This window comes from Corvus moneduloides, chromosome 18, assembly GCF_009650955.1.
Source record: "Corvus moneduloides isolate bCorMon1 chromosome 18, bCorMon1.pri, whole genome shotgun sequence".
NCBI classification, from domain to species: domain Eukaryota; kingdom Metazoa; phylum Chordata; class Aves; order Passeriformes; family Corvidae; genus Corvus; species Corvus moneduloides.
Window position 1 is genome coordinate 9,283,633 of NC_045493.1, and position 23,477 is coordinate 9,307,109.

General features: G+C 44.9%; 1 protein-coding gene and 1 long non-coding RNA gene across 4 annotated transcripts in view; both read left to right on the plus strand.

Annotated features, from left to right (window-relative positions):
- Window positions 1-23,477, plus strand: part of TTC28 (tetratricopeptide repeat domain 28) — a 113,686-nt gene that overhangs the window by 16,283 nt on the left and 73,926 nt on the right. The window contains exon 1 of one of the 3 annotated variants that reach the window (XM_032128547.1): window positions 16,029-16,176. The exons of the other annotated variants lie outside the window; for them this stretch is intronic. Coding sequence (XP_031984438.1) covers window positions 16,150-16,176 — 27 coding nt within the window. The 5' untranslated portion in view covers window positions 16,029-16,149. Of the gene's footprint in view, window positions 1-16,028; window positions 16,177-23,477 lie in introns of those variants that run through there. 3 annotated transcript variants of the gene reach the window in all.
- On the plus strand, window positions 6,118-12,261 carry LOC116453279. Its single transcript, XR_004243737.1, has 2 exons — window positions 6,118-7,011; window positions 11,480-12,261. It is a non-coding gene; the product is annotated as an uncharacterized LOC116453279 (long non-coding RNA).

The window sequence follows — 23,477 nt, forward strand, 5'->3', positions numbered from 1 at the left end:
TTTTCATTGCTTAGACATCTTGTTTTGGCCCTGATAGCTCCCCTGCAGCGAGCCACAGTGTTACTGGAGGTTTGTAATCACTAATCGTGATTAATTTTAATGGCAGTTGCCCTGAATCCTCTCCCATGCCTTTAGAGATACATGTCAAGCTTCAAGGCCTCTTACTCATTTAAATCTTTGCTGGGAACACAAAGTAGTAGTCTCATTCCAGAGAATTCAGCTGTGTGATGTGCTCATGTTTATTTTATGGCGATACATCTCATTCAGTTGCCATTGTTACCAGGCTGTGCAAGGAAATTACTTTTTATCATGAGTAGGGTGGATAGGAAATGCATGCAACTGTATTTCAGGGAGTAAATTTTTCATGGTTATAGCCCATGGGTACTAAATAAAAAATGTCAGCTTCTTGGATTTGGTTGCACTCTAAAAGTGTGCCTAGAAATAATGGCTTCTGTGACTGTTTGGGAAAGGACAGCTACTGCACTGAGCCCTCCTAGGCTTAAAGCAAAAAATATGTGCACTTAGCTCAGATGGAAGTGTTTGGTATTGCAAGGTACAGTTACTAAGGCTTTGGAAAGCTGTAACAGAATAGGGAATGCAGCAGAAAAGGAATGTGAACAAGAGGAGTGTGTATAGTAAATGTAGCTTTTTAAAGAGCCTAAATTAGTGTTCCAACGAATAAAAAAGAAATCAGTTGCCTGTATGATTTTGTGCCCTCCCACATTTGTTCTGCTTGATCTCACACGTAGGCTGCACTGAGCGAGGATCCTGATCCTGGAGTCTGCAGAGGGAGCAGCAGCGAGCATCGAGCTCTTAGTTAATGATCCAAACCAGCAACTCACTCCTGGCTCAGACACATCCATTGTCTCTCGTGCTCTCACACAATTTCCCCTCCCAAATACCAGTGCTTTTCTTCTTTTTTCTTCTGTGTCCCCACACAAAATTGTGTTTATACTAGACAAAAAAAAAAAAATCACAGAAATGTAATTTTTATTGTTTGTAATTTAGAGTGCTCAGTACTGGTAAGCACAGTGATAAATCATATCTGGAACTATAAATATTTTTATGCATTTGTAAATGCAGTGCACATTGTGTTGGGTTTGGTTGGTGCTTAATAAAAACAGGAAAATTTAAAATTTGTATGAAAATAACCATCTGTATTTCACTAATTAAAAATTTACTGTAGCTTCTGTGAATTCATGCTTTATAAAATCATGCTGTAGAACAGAAAGAAGCAACTTGAATGTAGCAGATCTACAATGCTCTATTCTGTTAATCTGAGTTGAAGATAGTTTTGCCAGGAAGGTAAATGTAGTGAGCTCACTGGTCTTTCAAATGCTGAGGCCTCTGAAGGGCTCTTATATACATTTAAATGAATTTTTTGCTTTCTATCGTGGTAAAGAAGGTAGTGTTTACGTTTTGCTTTAGGTACCTATGCGAATCTCTCTATATTGCTACAGCCCCCCCAAATTCTAACAGTACAACATAAAGAAAGCTTGTTACCTAGTTATTTCCCTTACTTTGGGGTTGCCCCAGTCCCTTGGCCTCTGAAGTGAGCAGTAGCATTGTTCAAATATTTACACTTTCAATATTGTGTAGCCTTCAGGTTCAGCCTGAGACTGTATTGGAGGAATTGGCTCTCAACATGAGGTACTCACAGTTGTGTGGGAACCTCTTCTACTGTTTTTTAGTGGGGTGGCAGTACTAAAGGTGGAGAAACACATACTGTTTGTGATCTGGAGGTGCCAAAATTTTATTGCTGGGAATACACAGGAGGCAGATACAATAAAATTTTTTTACTCTTGAAATTTTGAAATAGCTAAAAAAACCCTTTAACAATAGCTGGCAGGTTTTTATTTTACCTGAAAACAAATGGAGGATATGAATATTTGTCTAGTAGTATAGAGAAGGTTAATTTGCAGTCAAAAATTTAAGCAGATGTCCAAAACAACTGGTTTTTGTAACCTAAAGGACTCCCAGACACTTGCACCAACAAAAGTTGTTTTGTTTTTTATTCCCTGCTCAGAAAAATTAACCATCTGCTCATTAGAAGTGTTACAAATGGAAGAGCTGAAATGGGGCTGGTATGGCTTGCAGCTTTTTGGCAGCTGCTGAGAGACACAGTAATGTTTAGTAGTACTTTTCCTAGAATCACAGAATGATTTGGGTTGGAAGCAAACTTAAAGTCTGTTTGTTCCACTCCCCCCCACCATGGGCAGGGACACCTTCCACTATCCCAGGTTGCTCCAAGCCCCATCCAACGTGGCCTTGGGACACTCCCAGGGATGGGGCAGCCACAGCTTCTCTGGCAGCCTGTGCCAGGGCCTCAGCACCCTCAGAGCCAAGAATCGTAAGTGGCATGGAGATGCTGGTATCAGAAGTAACAGAATGTGTGAGCAGATTTGCATCCCAGCAATGCCTGTGCCACACACAGAGCGAGGTCAGGAGCTGCTGAGGAGGCCTCTGCCACACATCACAGGCATGTTCAATAGTGGAAACCCTTGGAAGACTATTGTGAAATTTCTGTTGTTCATACCAGTGCAAGACTCGGTCCTTTGGGAACTTCAAGTCCATATTCTGTGCTTATTGTAGCATCGAATTCCCATGAAATGGCTTGGGTGGGACAGGATCTTTAAAGACCATCAAGTCTAAATGTCTTTAAAGCAAATGTGCATCTCTAGGAGGTGGAATAAGCTGTGGAACAACAAGATATGGAGGAGATTTTGTAACTGAAAAACTTAAATTTTGGTGCCTGCCTGGGACATGTGCTGAGACCTGTTCCTTCAGCACGCAGTTTGCTGGCTGTAATGTTTGAGGAGCACATGGCCAGTGTGTTCAGGTGCCTAATATTTCATGGCTAAACCCTCATTGGGGGCATCTTAGAATTACAGAAAGTGACAGCTTTCAAAATAATGCAAATAAACTTTAAGCAGCTGTAGGTTTACCTGCAGTCTGCTTTCCAAATAGGTTTCAGTTGTCTTTGTAGTCAAATGTCTTTTCAAGATGTTCTGAAAAGAAAAAAATCGAGTAAATACATTTTCAACTCATTTTTTGATGCTGTTATAACTGTGTGAACTGGGGAACTGGCTGATGCATTTTAAAGGATTAATTGAGATAATTTTTGAGTTAGTTTGATTGGACATGATTATAAGCTTAGCTGGGAAATAAGATTCCAATTTTTACATAACTGAATAGTAGTTGATGCTGAATAACTCATGCTACTTGGAACACTGACACTTTTCTGAAAGATAAATACGCTAAATAAAACTGACCTTGATTTCGAAATGAGCAAGGGTAATTGCTGGTAGAGAAGATGATGAATTAAGATTATTGTCTATTGAGCTGGTACTGGCACCACCCACAGCTGTCACAGTGGTAGCCAAGCATGCAGGAAAGGAGAACACCTCTTCAGGCAGGTGGAGTAGGTGGGTGGACACAGCTATTAGGGCACAGCCTTGATAGCCCCCTCTATTTTGCTGTAGCCATTCCAAGAGGGTAATTAATCATGTAGGGCTATGTCTCAATCTAGGGTTGATGCACTGCATTCTAATTAAACTCATTAGTGCTCCATCTCTATGATCACAGGATAACTTTTCTTTAAAGCTTCTATAAGGACTCCATCAGGAGTAACTTGCCATGATACAGAACTGAAATTCAAGAACATAAATTTCCTTGCATTGCTGTTACAACTGAGGAAGGACTAGAAATATTCAGAACTCCCTGAGTTAAAACAAACCACCCTGTAACAGTCAGACTAGGAGTGCCAGGTTGACTCTTCCTTGTTTCAGTGTCTTTTAAATCCGATATTTCTAAGGTCTTTTACTTTATTTGCAGTTGGGATTCTCTTTGTATCACATATTTCCCTTCCAAAAGTAAATAGGAAAATACATTATCCCTGGAGTATCATATGTGGCAGTTAATTAATCTGAGATTTTTCCAGTGGAAGAGGTAGTATAAAGAAAACATGTACATTTCAGTGTGGAAAACACTACGGAATTATGTGTATATAGCATGTTTTAATCCCTACTAATATAAAGCAAATTACTTAGTTTAAACACTGGTCATCACTGGAAAAAAATACTAAAATAATCATTATTTTTTAATAATAATACTGGATGAAACGGAGCTCAAGGGCATTAACTGGATCTCTGTAGTGACCTTTCCAAGAGTGCTGTGCAGTGAGTGGCAGTAGCCACAATTACTGAGTGCAGTTGCCTGATGCCAAACCCAGCAGTTGGGCTTGGGAACCTTCAGGCAGGGGGGCAGGCAATAGGAAAAAATCGCTTTTCCATTTGGGAGTGCAGTGACTTGAAATCACACGAATGCCCTCGTTTTTCTCTTCTGGAACATTAGAGTGATGTCTGGAAATGCTCTGGTGGCTAGCAAAGGAGATGTCAGTGGAATCACTTTATCTAGAAATGCAAGTACCGTCGTGGGAGAAACGGATGTATGGGCTGCCTCTGCCTCGAGCCAATGTGCCTGGTAATTTGTGATAGACCTGGCTTCTGGCTTTGTCCTGTTTCTGTGGATTACCTCTGGGTGACCCTTGCCTCATGAGTGAGTTGGCTCTTTTGCACAAGACCACTTTGCATGAAATTTTTATTTTGAAATATCAATCTGTTGCAATTTTTCTCCACCTTTGACAGTTAAGCCCTCTTTGAGTGGAATCAGGCCTGGAAAGCTTGTTTTTTACCTCTGTTAGAGAAATTATTGCAGGGAAATCTTACAGCCTTATCTCTCATCGTGACTTTGTTATCTGTTGCAGTATCTGTACATCTATTTCCTTCTGGCTGATTGGTTTGGGATTGATAAAACAAGATGGAGCAGAGGGCCAGTTTTGGTAAATTCCAGGGTCTAATCCTGCAGCAGTTCTTGACTCCAGAGCTCTCCCCCAGTGAGTGTGTAAGTCATGGGCCTTTGGTCCTGGCATTTGTCTGCCTTTCTTTAAAAGGTTTTGCAGGATTTTGAACATGAACATTTTTCAGATAATAGAATTATTTTTCTTCTGATTTGCCCTACAATGTAGAACCTATTTTCTTAAATGTGCCAGAGAGCTTCCTTGCTGCTGAGGCAGTGTTAAGTAATGAGTATGACACAAGATGAGACATTAACCTCAGCTCCAGAGAACAATCAATCTGTGCAGTGCCGCCTACTATTACCCATAGCAAAGAAAAACAAGCGTACGCTTCTTTGGGAAATACAGATTTCGGAGTTTTCAGGCTGTTAAAGAGTTAAAAGCCCACTGTGAATAAAAGGAAAAAGGGTTGTTCTGCTGGGAAGTAACTGAGTAGTTACAGCCTTGTGCAAAGAAAAGATCTTTACAGGCAGGGTAGAATATGAGCAATTTAGGAATGATTTGAAAACTGTTTTTGAGTAATGGGTGTGAGTGGGAGAGAACGCAGCGCAACAGATGAAACATCGAACAAGATTTTGCAAGGGGAAAACTTTTGGGTCTGGAAGTTAGCCCTGTTCCCCACAGGGATGCTGGGGCTCTGTTTTGGTGGTCTGTACAGTAGAGACTGCGCTTTGGCAAGCTGAGGAGTGCATGATGTCATGGGATGCAGAACACATGCACGGAGAGCCAGGAACTGTTGTTCGCGCCGCAGCGCTGCCAGATGTGTGTGCTGGAACGCACTCTGAAAAATGGAAAAACCATCTTTATAAAGATGCTGAGAAATGTCCTGTGCTGAGCCTGGTCTCAGCCACAGTATGTGCTGAGTACAAATATGCTCCATGGGGTTTCTCAGTCCTGGAGCCCAAGTTCTGCTCTCGGGAGCAGTCCATGTAGAATGGCTTTCCCAGTGTTCTTCTGTTGTTCAGAGATGAGCTCGGAGAAATTCCTGGTTTATCCAGAAAACATACTGAGGGCTTCTTCATAGGAATTATTTGCAGCAGAGGAGAATCAAAGGAATCTATTAACTCCAGTTTTCACTTTTACTTCCTATTAAGAATGGTTCCACATTCCAGCAGAGGCTCTGGTGCCAGATATTGCTCTCTTTACTGATGCACAGCTCTCTCCACAGATTAACTGGCCTCTAGGAATTATTTGAATCTCTTACCCAACAGTGCTTCACATGCAATAAAGCCAAAGGTGGGTTTAAGATTTTCTGTATTTCAGGGTAAAAATACATTGGGGTTTTTTTCTAGATTTTTTTTTCCCCTAGATTTTGAGGTCAACTAGAAATACTTGTATTCAGTACAGAATGCATTATCTGGTTATTGGTGTACAGAGAGTTAAATATAGCTTTGCTTCTCCCTCCTTTTGCACAGGCCCTAATTAAAGGGAGGAGGGGAGATGCTGGAAGGCAGCAACAGGAGAACGCCTACAGAAAGTCAGGAATTCTTTATCTAAATGGGACAACATTTCAAGCTTGAGAGATTTTCTTCTGTTTTATATATTTTTTTATGTTTACTGATGATTTTTCCTGCTAAAAGGGTCCTTGGTAACTAATAGCGTTATATTCTTGCTGGTCTGTGTACAGGACTACAAAGAAGTCTCATGTAGTAGTCAAACAGGTAAATTGCCACTCTGGAATCTTTGGAACTGTGCCGTTCTGAGGGATTTGCTTAAGGGTACTCTGATCTTTGCCTCAGAGGAATGCGAGATCTGTGAGTTGCTAGAAGGTTCATCTCATACACTTGTTGAGTAGTTCTGCTGAGCTCAGAGACTGTACCACAGCAGGGATCTGTTTCCTCCTGTCTGGAATGCCCAGGCATTTCTGCTCTGCTGGTGAGGACTAGTGCTGGCAGCGAGACCCTGTCCTCAGCATGTGATGGTGATTCTCCAGCTGGAAAACTCAGGAGGCAAATTGTGTTCTGTGCCATTTTAATAAGGAAGAGCACAGCCCTGTAAGTGTCCCTGTGCTTGGATAGGTGTGATAGCTGCTCCCAGACTTCAGACTCCAAGGCATAAACTTCTAACAAGTGTCATCAGAAAGGAGTTTTCTTCCTTGTAAACAAGATGTACCATTTGCTAACTTCTTCATGTTGTAGAAGATGGATCTACAAGAGGTATGTTCCCAGATTTTGTCTGTTTTGTTAGAATGATCAGGACGCTCAGGAAGATAAATGACTGATTTAATAGGCCAGGCTCTCAGATTTAGGGACCAACTTGTCTGTCTGATACAGGGTTCGTGTAGCACCTCAGCTGAGGCTAGCAACAAGAACTCTTTATTTTATTTTATTTTATTTTATTTTATTTTATTTTATTAATTTATTGATTTTCGTTGAGCCTGGAATTCTTTGGAATAAGCCATTGTAAAATTGTTTCAGTTTTAGGACATTAAAGTAATGGTTATTAGGCCTAAGCCTTTACACAGCTTAATTAGAAGGAGAAGAATAACAGTACACTTCTCTGAAGCGTAAATATGGGCTATTGGCAGCATTTTACCTAAACTCTGATGCTTATAGAATGGTGGTTGGGTAGCAGTGTGAAAACCTGACAATCACTGTGTTTCTGACAGCCTGCTACGATGTCATGTTGAACAGTGAAAGTCTGTGCCCAGGCAGAGGGAATATATCAAACTAATTTGTCTCTCCTTTGTCTGTCATTGCTTGTACATGCAGCATATAAAGAAGGCATCGTGTGTAGCAGTGTAATTCAAGATCTGTAGAGTCTTTTCCATTTCTCCTAGATCTTAATAAATTGAAAGGTTTTTAGTTAATTCTTCCGTTTTCTTATTTTGGCTTATATCATTCAGGTAATTCCTTCCCACACTTGCTTTTTTAATATTTCTGACACACATTCAGAACCTGCTGTCAGAGCTACTGTGTATCGGGTTAAAGATATTTACCACAATCTTTTTTCCAGCTATAATTACTTAATTACATGTCAGTTCTAATTGTGTTTTCTGTGCTGCATGGTGGGGCCTGGGCATTGGGGTCTGTGGGTGTCACCAGAGTCCTTGTTCTGAGGGCTCCAGACACGTCCGCAGAGACATTCTGGGGAAGCAGATAATGTTATTCTTTCCTGTTTGCCCTGTGCCAGTGCAAAAAGCCTCTGTTTCTAAGGTATCTGATGATAATCTCACTTTTTACAGTGGAAAAATCTGTGCTGGAGAAAAAGAAAGGTGAAATGAGTACAGGAGACTCTTGAAGACTGGGTTTGTGCTTTTGGGTCTGCTGTGGGGTCACCTTTTGTAACAAAACTTCAGTAAGAAAAGATGCTAATTGCAAAAATACATTATGGAGTAATTACTATGTAGTAATTAACTTCCATTTGCATAATCTTCAAAAAAGTATTTTAAATCAATCTCTTATCATCAGCAAACACTTTATGTAGGTGCAGGTTGAATATTTTTTTATTTTTGGTTCTTGCAAATAGCTCACCCTTCACCTTTTCTGTCAGGGATGAATGGAAACTGCTGCATGGTTGGCTCCTGCTTCTCCATGTAGAAAAATTTTAGTACCACTCTAAGCCTTATGCTTGTTCAGTGCTGGATGTTTGAGCACGTGAAGGTAAATGAAGCAGATGTGTTCTGTATTTTTAGGCTGGAGCCAACAGCTGTCCTAGTTACTCTTAAATGCTCTCACAACTTTATGCAGAAAAATGCCACTGAAGTCAGGTTCTGACTAAGTTGTGTGATGTAGCAGTGTGCTGGCTTCACCGTTGTAGGACAAAGCTAACTGAGGTTGCCTTGGTCACTGACAGGGTCTCAAGTTCTTATTTTGGTGAGCTCTCCTAATTTTACTGTCCGACATAGTGAAGCTAACTAAAACTGCATCAGAAACTCTTCATTGTAGTGCTGAATTGTACTGGGCTGCATCTGTGTCTGCTTGTCTGATAGAGACACTCCCTTTTGGAGAGCATGGGCTCCGTGAGAGTTGGGGGAGTGCTGCAGCCCGTGAGATTGGATGTGTCTGCTCACTGTGGGCAGGTTGGGAATAGACCTGGGCTGACAGTGGTGTCAGTGATGAGAACAGTGCAAGTTAAACCTCCATCTGGAGATGCTTCTCCTCAGCAAACTGCACTAGATGATTGTTTTAGGTCCCTCCCAACTGGAACTATTCTATTCTAGGAATCTTAGATGTGGCTTCTCAGAGAGGCCAGATTGTCTCGGCGCCAATGATTTCAGGGATACTGCAGAGTTTTACAGCACCTTGAGGTTGTTTCCCGCTTTTGAAATGGTTCTCTCTGATATGGCAGTGACAAGGTATTCTTCAGAATAACTGTAGCCCACAGAAGGAATTGCTCTTTGAACATCTATCTTTCTGAAGAAGATTTATCTGATTCTGGTTTTGAGAGCTTGTTAGCTGTCTGTAGACACTTTGTCATTGTAGAGGAGTTCAGTTTATTTCTTTCCTCTGTTCTCTTACTGCTGCAGCAGTGAAAAGGGCAGCTGTGAGATACAGCATGCTGTGCTTTGGGAAGAAATGGTGCTGCATATGGATAAGTTGTGTCACATCTCTTATTCATACAGTCCTGACCGAAAATGCAAACAGACACAAACAAAATTCCTGGTACACATTTTTCAAGAAAGTTCAGCAGGTGAACTGCCTATCATTCTAAATGAGTAAGAGAAGAGTCCTTAGAGAGTTTTAAGTGCTGTTTCTGACTGTCATGGGATCTTTTGTTGAGTATCTCAGGGCTCAGGAGTAGGATAGCTTGTGTAACGTACTTACGTTTCCAGTGTGTGGAAGAGAAATTTTGAATAGACAAAACAGATCCTTTATAATACAATAGTTTTGTTGTGTAGCCCTTTCAGACAAAGCTAAAAAAGAATTTTTATTAAAACTTTGCATATGCTTCTATGATTTCTTTAAATTTAGAAAATATGTTCTGTGTCCTGAAAAACAGGACAAATTTAATGTGCAGAGTATATCACCAAACTCTAACTCCCTCCCTGCTAACCTGTGAACTCCAGAAGAGCTAATTGTTAAATCGAACAGTTTGACTCTAATTTTTTTTATCTTTCAGTTTCTTCATGTCATTGTCAGGTGTGTCTGAAGTCCACCTCTTTGGGAGAAGTGTCTAAGTGAGGATGTGATTTTAAACCATGATTGAAAGGTTTCACATTTAGTTTGCTGCTAGGGTTTAGGAGGTTGTTGGTTCCTCTAGTGTATTGGTGGATCTGTTTCCTCAGTGCTGGAGTTTCTTTAAAGGTACCACAGCCATCCTCTGTCCTTCTTGATGTTATTTCTTATTCAGACACAGAATTCCTTCATTTCAACACAAACCTTTCCTTTGAATCAATTGCCTCTTCCAGCAAATGATCATCTCTGGCCTTTAATCTAAGCAGCATCATACGGGGAAGGGCAAGTTTGTTTTCAATCTCACTACTGTCTGCATGTAAGATAATACAGCTTGCAGCTGGGTTTTTTGGAAAGAATTCGTACAAATATGTTTAAGGTGTACTGTGAGGAGCAGGCAAAGGGAATTCATCTGGATCTCGGGGAATAAAAGTTTTGGTTTAGGAACCTGATAACATTGTGAGTATACCTAAAAAGCAATTAAAATTTATACATCCTTCTCCATTAAATTAATGAAAGTCTCCCACTTTGGGCTAGTAAGAGCTTATTTGAGCCTGTTATGCCCACAGAGATGCTGATGGTGTGAGTGCTGGCAGATCCTGTGAATGGCTGGAGTCACTGGGTAGTGGGGAGGGGGCAAGAGAGGAAGAGCAGCTCTCTTGGTGAGAAGTTTCAGGTGTAATTTGGCTCTTTCTTACCTGAGACAGCAGATGGTGATGGAAGCTGGCAAGAGAAGACTGGGAGAAGACCCTTCTCCAGGACAGATAGCAAAAAGGGTACTTTTCTGTGAACCTTTGCCTCCTAAGTATTGCTTTGACCCACATCTTGCCTGAATTACACTTGTCTCCATAGCAGCAGTAATTGTGCTTCCTATGGAAAAAAGGAGGGGCAAGTCATAATTAGAAGCAGGTCCCAAACATGGTTTTCTGCTCAGGATCATGTAAGGGTAGAACTGAAGCTTCTTAAGCCAATAACAGAGTCTCAACAATTTTGAAAGCAAACACCTTCCTTGGTAAGATACAGTTAAAATTTAGGATACGTTTCATATCCACTGAACTACAGAAATACTTTTTGCCATAGGACTATCACGCAGATATTTCACAGGCACATCATGTTTATGTAATACAGTCCCAGCTGAGGTGCCAGCAGAGACTCTCACTGTGCTGTGAAGGGAAGGACGATGGAACAGGACACTGTGGACACTGCTGTTCTCTCTCTCTCTCTCTCACTGTCTATCTCTCACTCTCTCATAATCACCTCTCTTCCCACCACTGCTTCCCCATTTTCCCTTCTCTACCCCAAGGCATGGAGTAGGGCTTTCATTTGGAACTCCAAAGGATGGCATAGATAATGATGGAGTGTTTGACCCTCTGTTTCCTAAAGGGTGCAAAATAAGTGGAGTTTCATCATAAGGCTTGGTCCATTAATTAAAGGAGAATACCTAATTCCTGCACTTGGAGTTCCCTCCTCCCAGACCAGAATTTTCTGAACTCCTTTCTCCCTTTTGCAGGCCACACTTGATCAGCAGCTGCCATAGCTCAGTCCCTCATGCAGAATCTCATCTGTAAACCCTTGCAAGATCCTGTATCTGCCTTCAGTGCTCTGGCTGGAGGGAGGCAAATGACAGACACAGAATCACTGTAATGAATTGAAAGCTGCTTTAATAAATTCAGAAATAAAAGGACTTGATTTTATTATCCTTCCTGAATTTGCCAAGGGACTCAGCGATTAGGAGCTTGGTGTGCAGTGCTCTGGCTCTGTGGGTGTTATTAAAGTGCTGGCATCCCACACGCTGCCAGCCCAGGCAGTACGCAGTACGTGGAAGAAGTTGTTACTCTGAGTCTTCACATCCCTGCTGAATACTGTCTAATTTTGCTGCTACTGAGTAGAATAACACAATGAACTGAATTCTCATACTGCTTGGATAGCCTGACTAGCAAACTTATCAACAAGCCACCTACAACAGGACCTTTTCCTACTTGCAGAGTGTGGTTACTTCTGGGTGAAGCTCACTTGGGTTGAGCAGAGGGAATTTCAAGGTGTAACAAAGATACCAACTTAGAAGTTATTGAAAATGAAGGATTATGCAAGCAATGTGATAGTACATCAGATAGTTCTAGGTTCTTGCCGAAGATTAATTTGAGGAAGACACTTTAAAAGGTTTTTTATCCATTGAGTTTTAAGATTGAGAGCTATCAGATATGTCTAATAATGCACAGCTTGCTTGGCTACTCACTGACTGCAGGAAAGGAGGACCATATACTGGATTGTCAGACCTACAATGCAAATTTTAAAAACACCAGTAAATCAAGGAAAGTAAAAAATAAAAGGTATTGGTGTAACCTGTCATTTTGCTGGATGATTTTGTGCCAACCAGCCAAAATTATGACTATTATTCACTCCGAAGTAGTAAAAGGAATAAAAGATGTTTATTCATATGTTTGGAAAAATAAATTCTGTTCCCTGGGAGCTCCTGCCAGTGTCCTGAAGTCTGACCAGTTCAGAATGGATTCATAAGGCTGTTTCTAATGGAGGTGTCAGTACCCTGAGACAGGCTCTAGGGATAGGGCGCAATCCTCTTTGGGCAGTGCTGGCACGGGGCTCTCCAGCCACAAGCCGCATTTTGGGCCAGAGGGGCTAATGGGGGGCTGAGCACTGCTTTCAGCCATTTCACTTCAGTTAACTGAGAGCATTTGACTTCCATGGGCCAATATTACCTTAATACCAACTTTCTAACAGTTACAGCTTTCCCGCTGGTTCAGACTGAGCTTTAGGAAGCTCTAGCGCCTGAATTTTCTTGGCATTGCTGATTACTTGAGAGAATGAATTGGTTCCTTTTGAAATGGACATGAGGATTCTGTTCTCATGATGGAAGAGTTGGAAGTTGCTGGCATAAGAGGATGGTTTAGGGATTTCCTGGTAATTGAATCACTACATACTGAGAGTGTTCGATCTGGAAAGAGAAACTGGGATCTTAAAAATGAAACCAAAAAAATCATATTGCATTTTCTTCTATCTTATGGAAGTCTGGTAACTCCCTGACTTTGGAAGAATGAAAAGCGTTTGTCATTTCCCCCAGACACCAGACATTTATACTGCCCCTATTGTGGATATTTTCTATGGCTTTGAAAATAGTGCCAACATTATTTCTTTTTATCAACAGCAGCAGGAAAAAAAGTAAATATAGCAGAAATGCCAATCACTGGAGTAAGAAGTCAGGAGGAAGATTCAGGGAGGGGTGGACTTTGGTGGTCGCAGCTTCTTTATACAGTTTTGCCATAATGGGCAAGAAGTCCTTCATAACAATGTTTAAGCCATTAACTGTAACATTTCAGCCTCTCACAAGAGCTCCTGTGTTGCTTCCAGTTAATTATCTTTACTTGGGAAGAATTTCAAAAACCTCCGGTTGATTATGTCAAAACACCACATTTTGTAATCTGTCTGTGAATTTGATGAAGCTTCATTCTGACAGCAATGTGGAGAATGGCATTGTCTGATGCTGAACGTTGTCTGATGCTGAGCACTTATTTTCTTGACTCAAGCACCAACTGCTATGTACAGAACTCGTCAGAATTGTCAATATCAGTTTTTCAATTTATGGAAATCTTTGAGTTTCAGGGCCCACTGACTCTGCTGTTGGTGTAGTAGAAGGGCATAGCTCTGTGAGACACTAGCTCTGGGGAGTAAAACCAGCAGGAGTTCCTTTTCTGCACAGCCACACCTGTTCTTTTCAGTCCCTACCTGCTTCTCAAAGCTTTATTTGTCACTTGTATCTCTGTGCTGCCACATGCATTGTCAATAATCCAGGGGAAGGTGTGGGAACAGAAACATGAAACACAGAGCTGGTGTCTGAGGGTAGTGTGGGACAAGATGGGACCTGCTGAAGGCAGCTTTGGGGCTGGTGTCTGAGCTCTGTGTTCATTGCAGAGTACACGCAGTCACTGTGGGAGGGAGTGACGTCTGAGCATCAAGGCTAGAGCTGAAACACCCCTGTCAGTGCTCCGGCGTCCCTGCGACCCAAGGCACAGTGTCCTTCAGGACTGAGGAACTGCAACGGAAAGAAGCAACTGTTGTATTTCCAAGGGACCTGGCAGTGAATATTTGTTGATCTGTGTTTTGATATTACATTTGCCATTAAGTTTATTGTTTACCTCTGAGATGCTACAGTGTTGGTCATTCCTCACAGCAAAGAAAATGACACCTCTGCACCATTTCAATAATATAAGCCCAGAGTTAAATTGTGTTGCATTCATGCCCTGAGGATTTGTAACTCTCCTGAGCCTATGTTTATTTATTAGAACAGTCTCAGAACAGCTGAAGCTTTGTGATGTTAGAATAACTGGCTCCTTGGAGATGGCCACAGTGTGACAGCGCCCAGCTCTGCCTTTGGTCTGCAGCCCCAGCACTGGCAGCAAAAGCTCGACGGGAAAAGCCTTCAACCACACAATTGAAGCTGGAACTGCACAGCCCTTCCACCTGCAGGACCGGCTCTCCCTGCACCTGGGGCACAGCAACTCTCCTTGTGTGCACAGGACACGCCGGCTGTCCCCGTCCTTGGACACCCCGTGCCCGGACACAGCGGCTGTCCCCGTGTACCGGTGACACCGGGGCTGCCCCCGTGTGCCGGTGTCATACGGGCTGTCCCTGTGTGCCGGTGACACACGGGCTGTCCCAGTGCCGGTGACACAGCGGCTGTCCCTGTGTGCCGGTGACACACGGGCTGTCCCTGTGTGCCGGTGTCACACGGGCTGTCCCTGTGCCGGTGACACACGGGCTGTCCCTGTGTGCCGGTGACACACGGGCTGTCCCAGTGCCGGTGTCACACGGGCTGTCCCTGTGCCGGTGTCACACGGGCTGTCCCAGTGCCGGTGACACACGGGCAGGGGGCACCGCCGGTGACACACGGGCTGTCCCAGTGCCGGTGACACAGGGGCTGTCCCTGTGTGCCGGTGACACACGGGCTGTCCCAGTGCCGGTGACACAGGGGCTGTCCCTGTGTGCCGGTGACACACGGGCTGTCCCTGTGTGCCGGTGTCACAGGGGCTGTCCCAGTGCCGGTGTCACACGGGCTGTCCCTGTGTGCCGGTGTCACACGGGCTGTCCCAGTGCTGGTGTCACACGGGCTGTCCCTGTGTGCCGGTGTCACACGGGCTGTCCCAGTGCCGGTGACACAGGGGCTGTCCCTGTGTGCCGGTGTCACACGGGCTGTCCCAGTGCCGGTGTCACACGGGCTATCCCTGTGTGCCGGTGACACACGGGCTGTCCCAGTGCCGGTGTCACACGGGCTGTCCCTGTGTGCCGGTGACACACGGGCTGTCCCTGTGTGCCGGTGTCACACGGGCTGTCCCAGTGCCGGTGACACACGGGCAGGGGGCACCGCTGGTGACACACGGGCTGTCCCAGTGCCGGTGACACAGGGGCTGTCCCTGTGTGCCGGTGACACACGGGCTGTCCCTGTGCCGGTGTCACACGGGCTGTCCCTGTGTGCCGGTGACACACGGGCTGTCCCTGTGCCGGTGTCACACGGGCTGTCCCTGTGTGCCGGTGTCACACGGGCTGTCCCTGTGTGCCGGTGACACACGGGCTGTCCCAGTGCCGGTGTCACACGGGCTGTCCCTGTGTGCCGGTGACACACGGGCTGTCCCAGTGCCGGTGTCACACGGGCTGTCCCAGTGCCGGTGTCACACGGGCTGTCCCTGTGTGCCGGTGTCACACGGGCAGGGGGCACCGCCGGTGACACCGACAGGGGGCGCCAGAGCCGCTCCCGCGCGCAGCGCCCCCTGCCGGCCCGATGTCTCGCGCGTCTCTCCCGCCGTGGCCTCGCGCGCGGCGGGGGCGGGGTCGGGGCGCGCGGCGGGGGCGGGGCTGGGCCGGTGCCGCCCCTGAGCTGCCGCGCGCGCCGGGCGGGCCGGGCCGGGGCCGTGTCCTGGTTCGGGTCTCGCCGCCCGCGATGCGCCCGGGAGCGGCCGCGCTCCGCGGGCCCCGGGCGTGACCGGTGCGGGCGGAGCCGCCGGCTGGGCACAGCCCCCGCCCATGGCCCGCGCGGCGGGGCCGGCTGCTGTCCCGCGGGACGCGGCGGGGGCCTGGTGGCGGGGCCGGGCAGCATGACCGCGGGCTTCGGCCCCGCTGCGCCCGCCGCCCCAGCGCCACCTTGATGCTGCACGTCCCCGCTCTACAAATATGATGAAATGGCAGCCCCGGAAGAAGGTGAGTGCCGGGAGGGCCCGCTCCCGCTCCTCTCGCCCCGGCGGGGCCGCCCCGGCTGCCGCGGGAGGTGCCGCCGCCGCTCCGTTCCGCGGGCGGGATGCGGGCGGTGCTCGGGCCGCGCCCCGACGCGGCTGCGGGGCCGGCGCGGCGCTCGCCGGTCCCGGTGCCCGCGGTGGGCCCCGCGCTGGGCGGTGCGCGGTGTCCGTGCGGGGCCGCAGCGTTCGACGCGGCGCAGGACGCTTTTCCACGGCGCTTGGCAGTGCATTTTATGGGTATTCTTTGAAGGGAGAACCCAGCAAACCGAGTGCTGTGCCGCCCCTCTGCGGCAGTGACCCTTTGCTCCTAGCAGCTGTGGACTATTAAACTTTTTATTTTCTTTTTTTTCCCATTTTGTTGGTTTTTTTTTTTTTTTTTTTCGTTTGGGAAAGCCTGCTTGAACCAGCAGGGCTCCTTCTATAGCATGTTGTGTGATACTGTGTCTTACATCAGGGAAGAAATAGAAATCATATGTGAAAGGCATGAGAGTGTCTCTGGCTGTGTGAGTGTGAGACAGGAATAAACGGTGTTAGACCGTCCTGGTTGGAACGTGCCTTGTGCCATTGCAGCTCCGGGTGATCAGTCAGGCTTTGTATACTGGTGCCTCATCTCTTTTCAGCTAGTCTGAAGCTGTTCCTTCACGATTTTTTCAAGCAGGTGATTGTACCTAGTGAGAGGAGTTCTTATTTCAAGTCATTGTCTCATAAGAAGGATAAACAGATGACAATCAAGCTTAGTGGGAGTGTCGATGCATTTTTCAGGTCCCTCTGTGCCTCCTTTCGAGCTGGTTTTAAGATGTCTACAAGCTGTAGATTTTTAAATGTCTGTTTTTACTATTTTCAAGTGAATGTGCAGTCACTCCTGTGGTTACGGCTGTGGAAACCCCTCCAGGCCATGGTTACAGCTGTATTGACTGAACCACTGAAATATTATTCTTGGCTGTTGGTTGGACTCCTCAGCTCTGGAAGATTCTGTTCAGAGTGTCAGGATTCACTTGGCAGTATTGGCTCACCCGCTTATGCTTAAATCACCACGTCAGATGGTTCTTTTTTTTCTCTGCATTATTGTCTGTGTCCAAATCGAGTTGATTTTGGGCAACCAAATTTGATTGTGCAGAGGGTACCTGAGATGGCTGAACTTCTCTGAACTGTCAGACGTCTCACTCACCTGAGCAAAAAAAAATTCCTATTCCTGCTGTGATGTGATGCAAACTATGTTCATGTCGGCCTAGGTTCTGTTTTCAGCTGTAGTCCCAGCGAATCTCAGCAGAGGTTATTTAGTCCGTGCTGCCAGCAGCCTCACGTGAGCGCGGCTGGGATTTCTGCTGGCCTGGTGCCGTTGCAGTGCTGCCGTCATGTGCTGCACAGAGTAGCCTCAGGAAAGGGGCTCGTGCAGACCCACGCAGGAGGTTCTGCTGCCCCAGGTCTGAGTGGCACAGAAAATGAGACAGTGCAGCAACGAGTGGTACTGTAGGCCCCGGTACTGCTGGTCCTTTGCTCAAGTGGCTTCTGAGAAGTCATTTGCATGCCTTGTCCCTATTAGAATACCCAAATAAGAGAGTTGAATGCATGTGCTGCTTCACTGAATCAGGAGTCTCCGTTGATTTATTTATACTCGTGTTCTTTTGCTTTAGCCGTGTTTTTATTATTAAATGTTTAAGGTGTTTTGCTCATTGAGAGATATTTGCTTTTACAGCTGTGAAACTGTGCTGTATAGAATCTCATACAGTTTATTAGTCCTGTGTGTAACCCTGGAGTATGCTCCTTTGTCTGGTGATTCCCAGATACAGCTATTGCCTGGAATGTGTAACTGGTTCTCTTGCCTTCAGCAAGTGAAAAACCAAATTTGCTTGTGACTGAAATACTCATGTTCTGTCGTAAACCATGTGTGTTTTTAAGTTTAAAAAAATGACTGTTGTTTACTAATTTTTTCCCACAAGCATCAGAACTAATGAAGACTTTTCCTGTGGACTTTGGTGACTCACCTTTGGTTCCACTTCCTTCCAGGTTCTCCCTGCATCCTTGTTTTCTAGTCCAGAGCAAGGTCCATGCTGGCCTGATGCCCTGGGACTCAGGCACTGGGCCCAGGAGCTGGGGGCTGCCGGTGCAGTGTGTGTGTCTGTTGCCTTGGGAAGTCAGGCTGGAATTCCAGCATGAGACATCCCCTGCATTTGGGTGAACACAACTGCACTGACCGTCTCGCAGGAGCCAGTAATTATATAGGATCTGGCTGCAGCTATGACTGATCCGTTATATTGATCGTATTCTTTGAAAAGCATAAAATCAGTCATGCCAGTGTGTTCATGGCTCAGTTTGCAGGAATTACATAGAATCGTAGAATTGTTATGTTTGGACAAGATCACCAAGTCCAGGCACCACCATGTTCACCACTAAAGCATGTACCCAAGTGCTACATCCACACGTTATTGAACATTTCCAGGGATGATGACTCCACCGCTGCCCTGGGCAGCCTGTGCCGGGGCTGGACAACTCTTTCCAGTAAGAAATTACCCTAATATCCAACCTAAACCTCCCTTGGTACAACTTGAGGCCATTTCCTCTTGTCCTGTCCCTTGTTACTCAGGAGAACAGCCCCCACCTGGTTACAACCTCCTTTCAGGGAGTTGCAGAGAGGGAGAAAATCCCCCTCTGAGCCTCCTGTTCTCCAGGCTGAGCTCCCCCAGCTCCTTCAGCTGCTCCTCATCAGACACTTTCCCAGCTCTGTTCTCTTCTCTGATGACCTGTTCCATGATCTTCTCTGGCACTGAGGGCAGGCTGACAGTCATGTAGTTCTCTGGAACTAAATCTTTCCCTTATCACATCCTCTTTTTGAAGCTTCCTTCAGCTCTGGGATTCAGTTTGCTGGCAGAGCCATGTGTGCTGTCCTTCAGGATACTGGCTCAGGCAGCTCCTTCATCAGTGAAAAGGTGATTTTTTGCTGGATCCCACTGCCCTGGACTCGCCTTGGGCTGCTCTGACCCATTGTTGACTAGGATTTGCTGCAGCCTCTGGGCTAAGGGAGAAAAGAACGGCGTGGATGGTGGTGTGGTCATGTTAACTAATGCAGAATAGTGAATCTATGAATAATAATAACGAAAGTCATTATACTTGTGAGTGCATGATGGGGTACTGGAGTTCAGATGAGAGCACTCCTTTCCGAACTGTTCAAGCCAGCAAGTTGTATAAAGTGGTGCTTCAAGTTTATGAAATGTACCTTGTTTTTACGTTGGAGCAGTGTGGAAAGTTCTGCCTGCTTGAGCCTGATAACAGCAACTGGTTTAGATACTAAACAAAATTGCATATAGGAGTCATTTGCTAATCAATTCTGTGATTAAATGCTGGACAAAACCTGAACTGACTGTGTTGGGTGTGGATGTCATGAAGGGTTCAGTAAATCATCAATATCAACACAGTGCTGAGCTGCAGTATCCCTTTGTTCCTGACTCCCACAAGTTAGGCGTATTTACCAAGAGCATTTCAGTGAGAAGTTCATTCATGTGTAACACCTCTGTATGCAAACAGCTTCTTCAGTTTTCCTGGAGTAGAAAATACACTCTTAGTAAATTAATGCAAATCTCATTATCTCTCTGCCATAACTTACTCTCTTGGAGATCTGTATTGGTTTTTTTGAATCTGTATATTATGGTAAGTCCAAGTCCTCTGTTCGGATTTTCAGTACGTGCTCAAGATTAGAACAGTGCATTTTATCTTGGTCACTGTGTAATAGTAGGATCCAAAAGCTCAGATATTGTTCTTTTTTCCTTTTAATCTGTAACTTTGTGCCACCATTCCTGGCTCCATCTGTTCCTGCTGCTACTGAATCTGGGCACACGCATCGCGTTCTGCATGGGAGAGGAGCTGTTTTCTCGCTGTGCCATTCGGAGCTGAAGTGGGGTTGAATGGGAGTGTTTGGGTTCCTGGGACAACCTCCGTTATTCACTAGAAACAATGAAATACCTTTTTGTGACCTTGTCAGTAATGATGTCTGTGTGACTCTTACAAGGAAGCACTGTGGGGAATCTACGGTGATTGCGATCTGTATTGTATTGCAGCTAAAATGTCACAGGCTGTAGAGTTCTTTTCCATAGGGAATGGAATGGGCTGGCTCCCGGGTGGGCTTCTGGTGTAAAAGTCACTTTTTCACTCTGTATTGTGGAGTGAAATGAGTTATGCAGTGGAAAAGGACTGGGAAATGCTTGCAAGGCTGATAATTCCTGCAGAGGAGCATGAGCTTAGCTGACCTTGGTGTCCTGCACTGGGCAGGTTGACAGGTGACAGGCAGCACTGGGATTGGTTGCATGAGGATTTACTGGTGTGGCAAATGCCATGATTTTTCTGAGCTGGAAAATCAAACCTGTTTTTCAGAATTCTGCTCATGTTAGGTGAAAACAAGCAATTTAAAAAAAAAAAAAATATTTTTCGCTTTCCTTTTTTTCCCCTCCTTTCTCACCTTTGCTTCTTTCCCCCACTTTCATAACTGGCAGTTATCAGAAGAGTACTCATGAGCTTTCCTATTTTATATTTCTTAAAGACACTTTAAAAATCTAAATCTACCCTCTTATGTGCTTAAATAAACAGAAATGGATAGTATTCCTGACCTGTTAAATATTGCAGATCTTTTCCATTTAAGGCAATACAGTCCTTGGCTCTGGAATGATGTTATGCCTCAATTCATAGCGAATCTGAGCTGGTAATCCGTCGTTCTGCTGTGATGGACCACTGTCCTGCCTTCCTCTTAACACTGACCAAAATCAAAAAGCTTCTTCCAGAGAGGGGAGAGCATGAGGACACCTCCTCGAGGGGAAGGCTGACTGGGTGGGAATGGGGCTGGTAGGGCTGATTTGGGTATTTCCAGACCTAGTATAAAAGTCTGCCAGGTCCTGATTGGTCTTAACCCATTTCCCACCGATTTCTGTGATGAAATGTGCAATTTGTAACTACAGTGCATTATGTAAGGTTTTTTATATCTGGTAAGAGTTTCTGCATCTTCTCTTGATAGACTTCCAGTCTTATAGGCATAGTAACATTTGTGACACCTGCTTGGTGTTGCAACCTCTTTTCTTGTACTGTGTACAGCAAAGACCCAGCAACTTTTGGTGGCACAGTCCCCCAAAACATGGTAATTTTGTCCCTCGCTATTAAATTGCTGTTGCCTTTTGTCATCTCTTGTACTTGTGCTTCAGGGTCTCCTGCTGTATGGATGACTGGCTTCCACCTGTCTGTGACCATTTAGAGTCTTTCAACCCACTAAACACTCTTTGATAATCCTGTTTAACTGTTGGGTCAGTCATGAGCTCTGAGAAGCTTGCTTTGAAAACTCATGTTCTGCAATGCCTGGAAGATGCTGTGCTATGAGCAAGCTCGACCCATCTCTGATGGTTCAGGTGCTGCAGAAGATCAGTGAACACTGTGCTTCTCTTTCCACAGTCTTGGGGCAGGATCGATTTTGCTGTACTGCTGAAAGGCTAAATTGGGATGTTATATGGTAACGGAGATGTACAGGGGCAGCAGCAGTCCAGTGGACTCTGTTCCCACAGTTGGTCACAAGAGATGTGGGATTGTACATATTTCCTTATGAAAAATGGTGAATAACTAACATTACATGTTCCTGACAGACATTTTCCTTATGCACAAGAAGAACAGCTGACAGACGTTTTCCTTATGCACAAAAGCAACAAATGCAAATATTAGTTTCTTGTAACCTCTGGTATTTTGTTTGCGTTTATACAGTTTTTGCAAATACTAGAGCAGCTGTCGCCATACTTGTCCTTATTGCCCGAGAAGAATGCATATCCAAATGCTGTCTTGGAGTCTTTGATTCACTCTGCAGAAAAGAACTGTATGTCCAATGCACCAATGCAGTGTTATAACTGATCTTCCTTTGACGTAATCTGTGGATGTGATTTATTCCTCCTCTTCTCTGCATGCACTTCTAAAAATCTGTGTCTTTGAGGCTTTCATGATAACCTAACGATAGGGTCATTAAGTAGGGTTTGTGGTTTCTTGTTAATATTATCAAAGATAGATGCATATTTTGGCAGAGCAGAACCGTGGGTTAATCAATGGGATGGCAACATACAATTCACCAAGCAAATACTCCTCCTTTATTTCCTAAATAGAGCATTTGATGGGAATACTCTTTGCGGTAAGTGCTGTGCTGGAGAATTTCAGTGTAGAAGATAATTACTTGTAATTATGGAAATTTCTGCAAGGGAAATGGTTTGAATTTGTTCCTGTTCAGAAATGGAATTGCTCTACTTGCAATATTTGAATCCTTTTAGAAGATTAATGCAGTCTTCCTTCATTCCTGTGTATGGGCATTGTAGCCTTCTGATATACCTAAAATCATCCCTTTGGTCCTGCTCGTGTTTGAATTTCTACTAGAGCTTATTTTGGTTTAGAAGAAAAATCCATGACATGCACAAAGCTTCTCTTAAACTGGGTCTGTTACTTCGAGAGCTGACAAAAGAAGTTAAAAATGAGCATGAAGTTAGATGTAGGTGAAGGTGAAAGAAGAGGATGTGATAGTTGGCTTAGGTCAGAACTTACGCCTTTTAGCAAAGGTGCATGATATGCACGTTGTACCTGCATGTTCTGGTCATTGTGGACATCGAGTCTAAGCAAAACCTCCGAGTGTGGTTTGTATGCAGGGTGTGTAGGAAGCCTTTTCCATGCAGGGAAAACTGGAGAATATCAAGATGAAATAAACAAATGGTACAAGGAAAGGTCAGGATTAGAGAGTCTTTCCTAGAACGGTGCAACATGTTCCTCCTCTGCTTGGAGAGACTGTGAAGCTGCTCTGCCTGCATGTGAAATCTGGGGTCAATGGGATGTGATCAAGGTGCTCAGATTGCCTCAGGGCAAGGCTGAGGTGCTTGCTTGGCACTGTGTTACAGAGCTACTGTTTATGTGAGAGCCAGTGTCTGTCCTCGTGTGCAGAGCCACCCTGGAGTCGGGTTGGCTTTGTAAGCACTGCTCTGCACAGCTCATCATCTTGCTGTATTTGTATATGTTTGTCAGACTTCTGTATTTGAATTGAACACTGGAAAAGAATTTAATGATTTGCAGTCTTTCTGATAAGTTTCAATGTTGCTTCTCAGTGTTTTGTGGAAAAAGTGAGGTCTTCAGCTGCCAAATGACATTAGGGCTTTTTAGCTATTTGTAACATTCTCCTCTGTGTTACTTTATTTGAGCAGAAGTACCCTGCTCTGGTAAATCGACCCTTGTTAAAGGGATTCCTGGGTCAATTTGTAAGAACAGCAGCTG